This window comes from Rhopalosiphum padi, chromosome 1 (genome assembly GCF_020882245.1).
Source record: "Rhopalosiphum padi isolate XX-2018 chromosome 1, ASM2088224v1, whole genome shotgun sequence".
NCBI classification, from domain to species: domain Eukaryota; kingdom Metazoa; phylum Arthropoda; class Insecta; order Hemiptera; family Aphididae; genus Rhopalosiphum; species Rhopalosiphum padi.
In genome coordinates this window covers 20,810,616-20,816,615 of record NC_083597.1, presented here as the reverse complement: position 1 = coordinate 20,816,615, position 6,000 = coordinate 20,810,616, and the positions used below count along the sequence as shown (strand labels likewise).

Sequence of the window (6,000 nt, the reverse complement as noted above, 5' to 3'; positions counted from 1 at the left end):
GGTCAAAGTCGTAAAAACAAATAAATAAACAACAAAAGACGATCGCGAGTAAACAAAGAGAATTCTAACTAGTAACAACCCCATCTTATGTCTCAACTTAGTCAAAACGTAGAAATGATGTAATATTGGACGCGCGTTCGTATAATATTGCGGTATAGGAACATAACGTTTACGCGATGATAATATATTATTATTGTTGGTGTTACGCGTATTTCGGGTCATGCGTGCCTTTAATCCTGGAGCGGGAACGAGATCCCTTCCGGGGGTGGGCGGGATGATGACGGTGGACTCGTGGGCGACAGTCGTCTCGCAGCATCCCCCAAACGCACTCCTTTGGTGGTGGTCTCGCTCCGACGTCAGTCCCGAAGTACTCACGGCCTAGCTAACCGGTCTGTATTGTTACGCTGCGTTCAGGTAAATTATATATTTATTTGCCAATAATTAAGGTGACGCACTGACGCTATTAGATCATAAAAATATAATTATATTATTATTATTATGTTTCGGACTGTAATTTTTTTCTACACATTATTAAATTGTAGAATAACGGATAAACAAGGTGATTTAAAATTAACGTTACAGATATTTTATCATATAAATATAAAATATTCACAGTAGAGAAAAATGATTAATATAGTTTATATTTGTTTACAATATTTTAATGGTGGGTTTGGCGGTCCATTTGGAAAATTCAAATGGAAACCCATTCTTTTTTGCGATCGTAGTCTAAATAATTTTTTTCGGAATGTTTTGATGCATAAAAATCGAAATTTAAAAAGTAGTTTATGAGTGATAAGCATTTAAAGTTTAGGTGAGTGAGTAGTATACCATTTATTTGTGCAGAGGTATCCCTGTACTACTCTATTCCGCTCAATCAAGCTTTAAATGATTATAAATAATAAACTACTCGTCCGAATTTCAATTTTTATGCATCGAATACTCCGAAAAAATCATTACATTAAGATTGCAAAAAAAATGATAGGTCCCTTTGAATTTCTCAAATTGACCCACTAAAATATTGTAAATAAATTTAAAGATTACTAACCATTTTAAATATTTCTAAATAAAAAATGTTCGTACTGATAAGGTTTCACTATTATGAATATTTACATACCAATAAAATGAGTGTATCATACATTTTGAATCATTCTGTTTATCCCTGTGTTATCAAACCTAATATTCAATACTTAAAAATCATCGTAACCGATAAATTATAATATTCTTAAAATAATCATAGATGGTGGGGAATACGGACTTTTTTTTAAAGAAGAATTTCTTGTTTGTAACGGTGTTCAAAAAGTTTTGTGTATATAAAAAATATATAATTTTAGTTTGTGAATTAATATTACTATATCAAATAATGTTATTCGCACTGTCTGGTGTACAATAATATTATAACTGCGTAGAATCCGAGTTTGTACAAATACGAATATCGTATATTTTTTCTGATAAACTGTTTTTAATAGTTTCAAATTCGTTGAAAAAAAAATAATATTATTTTTTATTATATTTCACTATTAAACACACCAAGATTACGATATTTCAGAATGGAGCACTTTATATATATATTTTCAAGTAACCATGAACAAATATTATGAAATTTATTTTAACGTGTAAACATGTATTTAGATTATTATAATATTGTATTCGTCTGGTTTAACTGTTGATGAATATAAAAATATATTTTGAAAAGTTCTATTTATAATAATAATAAAAGATTAGTTTGAGCGTGCTTTGTCATTTTTAAAATTGGAGCTTACATTATAAAAATTAAATTGCATTAAATTGTATTTTGTTTACATGAAAGAAGATTAAAAATGATATTCATTTTTTTTTATATGGGTACCTATTATATATAATATTTCATAGCGTATTTACTTATACATACCTAAAATAGTAAAATATATAAGTGAAAAACTAAAATTGAATAATATATACATTAAACAATATTTTATTGTGCTTTCTTGTATTCATTTGTTCACGCCAACCTAGTGTATATAGATTTTCTTCAAGTATTGTTTGCTTGCTTTGCTAATATTATTGTTATATATTTTTTTCTTTTAATACAATACAACAACAAAATAACGATGAGTTTTTTGAAAATATAAAGATATTTAATTATATATTGTTAACTATGGTGAAGAAGATTTCTTCGTTCATTTATTTTTCTATTCAATTTAGAATTTACTGATAATTTTTTTGTTTGTAAAAAATAATACACTTTCAAAAATTGTATTTATTTTTTTTTATTTACAATAGTATAGTAATATTAAATTATTTACAAGTTATTAATTTAAAATATGCATTCAATTTTGTATTTTTGTTTACTTTAAACATTATTTTCAATTTCAATAGTACTCAATAAATTATTTTTATCATAAACAAGGTTTAGGTTTTCTCAAATTTTCAAGTGATTTTAGAATAATGGAAAAACTTACAGAACAAGCTCAGTTATACTTTTTATTGATGAAGTAATTCAAATTGTATGTATATGTTTTGTATAGCAAACTATCAAATTTTTCAATTTAATGTTTTTAAATTTAAAAATTTATGTGTGGACACTTTTGGACAGAAATGTTTTAGTACGTATAGTTCTATTTATTGATTGAGGATCGAGATTAGTAACAGTTTTAGATTCTAAGCGATGCATGTATTGGTTCCACAATAATATCTGATTATTTTTTAACATAGGTATGTTTTTAATGTTTTTAGGCTGGATACAACTTTTATATTTTCTGACCAATTTCCTGTTACGGTAACTATGTTGCCCTTAGCAACTAATATAATATGATATGATTACGTAACCTTAGCAACTTCGTAGACACATTTTTTTTTTAATCACGAGTAATAATAGTTATATTAGAATTTATCTTTATAAATAAAATTGTTTGAAATTTGTCATTCTAACTTCAAATTCTGGACGCTAGATAGCTAATGTAAACATGCCATAGATGAACGTCATATTTTAAACGTGACTATGTACTACAATGAGACACAAAAACATAACTATTAATCATTGTTTTTCCGTGCAGCGGAGAAAATATTAAGTTTTTTTGTCTTTTGTTGGCTTTTGGAAAAATAAATAAATTCAATAGTCAACCGATTGTGTCATTTATGAAATAAAACTGAATCTAGTATAATTTTAGAGGGGTTGAATATCAAAATATTCCTGTGTTTTTTAATTTAATTAATTCAATAAAAATAGCATTTGAGATTGATTTTTTCGCCAAATATTTGTATTATATTTTTCTAGACATAAAATAATTTTCAAAATATTTTGAATGTTTTTGTGATATTTATATTTTTTTGGTTAATGCATATAACGTTTGTGAGGTGAAAAGTTTTTAAGTTGAATACAAAATACAAGATTCCTCATAATTTTGTTACTAAAATAAAAAAAAAATAGCATAAAGCCAATTACATTTTTATGAGCGATTATACAATTGAAAATTTGATGAAACTGGATAATCCAACGTATAATAATAACTCTTTATTTTCTGACAAAGTTTTTTGTTTCTGTTATGATTCAAAAATCTTAGAAATTTAAAACAGTCAACTATTACTTAAATTATTATTATTATTATTATTATTTTTTTGAATGTATTTAGTTTTATTTTATAAAATTTCAATATATATATTTATACACAGTCGAAAAGTTTTAAAATATAATTTAATATTCTTCATGATTATGACCATATACTGCTAAATTTTTAGCAATTCGTAAATATAAAAAAAAATATTCACTATTTTTATCATAGATACCTATCATATGTTTTTCCAAAACAACCAAAATCCCAACTACAACTCAAACTAAATAATTTAGATCTAATATCTTAAACAAATCTCTAACTAGAAGTCCACACTTCAAAAATTAAATGAAAGGTTCTTAAATCTTAATACTAGACTTAATCTATTATGTCCTATTCTCAAGTCCAAACTCTCAATCAACAACAAACTATTAATATACAAATCAATGTTAAACCCTATCCCGGCCTATGACATCCAAATATGGGGATGTGCCACCAAGCTTTCCCAATGCGTACCATCCAGGCCTTCAAATCAATCTCTCTTCTCAAAATAACATTTGCGCCACGGTACGTCTTAAATCTATTATGAGACAAAGACCTAAAAACAAAACAGTTTCTAATGTTTCCATTTCAGATGAAAACTATTACAAAAAAGTCTACACCAAATCAATTAACCACACAAATCCACTAGTATTTAACTTAGCCAGCGAATTCATTCCAGATAACCCCACCACCTCATGTCAATTAAAAATACACCGGTGTCGGGAACTCTTGAATCCCGACATATATTAATTTTAAAACAACTTTTACCCCCAGTCTAAGAGTTTCCATATTGGTGGCCTCCCTTCTAACGTTATTTCATGTTGTTGTTATCCAGTTAAGCTACCAAAATTACTTATTGTATATGATAATATTATAAGTTGTAAATATATTTTGTTTAAATAAAAATAAAAGATATATGTTACGAGTATATGTATAACAAAAAAATTACGTATTTTTTATTAGTTATTTAAACAAAAAATAATAATATTTGAGTTATTTTGTATATTAATAAAGGCAATATAATAAAAAAAAATATATATATTTGTATGAATTTGAAACTTGTATCTTCACTTACATTATTATTTACCATATATGTACAATATAATTTTATAATACACTTATCTAGATTTATTTAAACTATTTATACACAAATTTAATTCAAACTGGTACATATGGTACATTAGTTTCAAATTTTTTAATTAAAAAAAACTAACTACCAATAGTACGACATTATATGAATTAATATTAAAATAAAAAGTATTATCTGATATATGTTATTTTGTTTTTTGAAAAAACTGAGCATAACTAGCCATATTATTAATAAAGCAATATAAATTATAATACCTATAACAAAATATCTAAAGACATAGGCCGTTCGAACTTCGTTTATAATTCTTTATTATATTAAATCATTCATTATTGAATTTAAATGTAACACATATTACAGTGACCAACGCAATAATTAAGTACATTCGACATCTATTATAATACAGTAGAACTGTTTTCTTAGTTTTTTTTCTCCCTATAGTTTTTCTATAGTCTATAGAATATAAAAAGTTAAGCAGTGTTTATGAAATTATGATACTTGTCTTAAGGAGATGAATATTTTTTGTAGCATTTTTTAAATTCATGTAACCCTCTTCCCAGTAATATTTGCGAATTCGTAACACAATTTTAAAATATTTGTTTTGCTTTTTTTGTTTCAGACAATTTCAAATTGTAACTGTAGAATGACTCTGTTTAATTTGAATAGTAAGATAAAATTTAAGTTTTTGTTATCTTAAAATGTATGAAATAAATACTCTTTAATATTTTTTAATTTTTACGAATTTCTTGTTTTCGGGATGTTATATAGTTAGTAAACTATACCTAAATATTTAAATATATTTTTTATTATATTATAAAACATCTCTTAACTTATTTTGTTGCCGAGTCTTGGTAAACTAATAATAAATCTTATTATTTTATTATTTACTTTGTACAAGGTATATAACACTAGTTCAACCATATTTAAAATTTGAAAATAAGATTTGTAAGATACCTTTGTCCTTTGAAGTGTATCTAATTTCAAACTCTATTTAAACTTATATAAATTATCAAAAGTTAGAATAGTTAGCATAAGAATTACGAAATGCATAGTAAAATGTATCTTATTTTGATTTACTTAAGAGTAGGCATCAAGTAATATGAATTGAGTACCATAAATATATTATTTGATATCAAAGATATCAAGATATAATGAAAGTTGGAAAATTTAGTAATAGATAACATTATAATATATATTATTTCGATTAACACTTTAAGTCACATAAGTCAAGATTGAAGATTATATTTCAAAGTATCTATTAATTGAAATATTATTACAAGACCCTCCTTCGTACTACGCTTTAACCACGATTTGTTATTTTTCTTTTTGTTATTCATATTTTAA

At 25.0% G+C, this 6,000-nt stretch overlaps 1 protein-coding gene across 1 annotated transcript in view; it reads left to right on the top strand.

The window, feature by feature from the left end:
• Positions 1 to 299: 299 nt before the first annotated feature.
• The window catches only part of LOC132917261 (uncharacterized), a 76,326-nt gene continuing 70,625 nt past the window's right edge, over positions 300 to 6,000 (top strand). The window contains exons 1-2 of the mRNA XM_060977910.1: positions 300 to 414; positions 5,276 to 5,321. Coding sequence (XP_060833893.1) covers positions 5,300 to 5,321 — 22 coding nt within the window. The 5' untranslated portion in view covers positions 300 to 414; positions 5,276 to 5,299. The remainder of the gene's footprint in view (positions 415 to 5,275; positions 5,322 to 6,000) is intronic.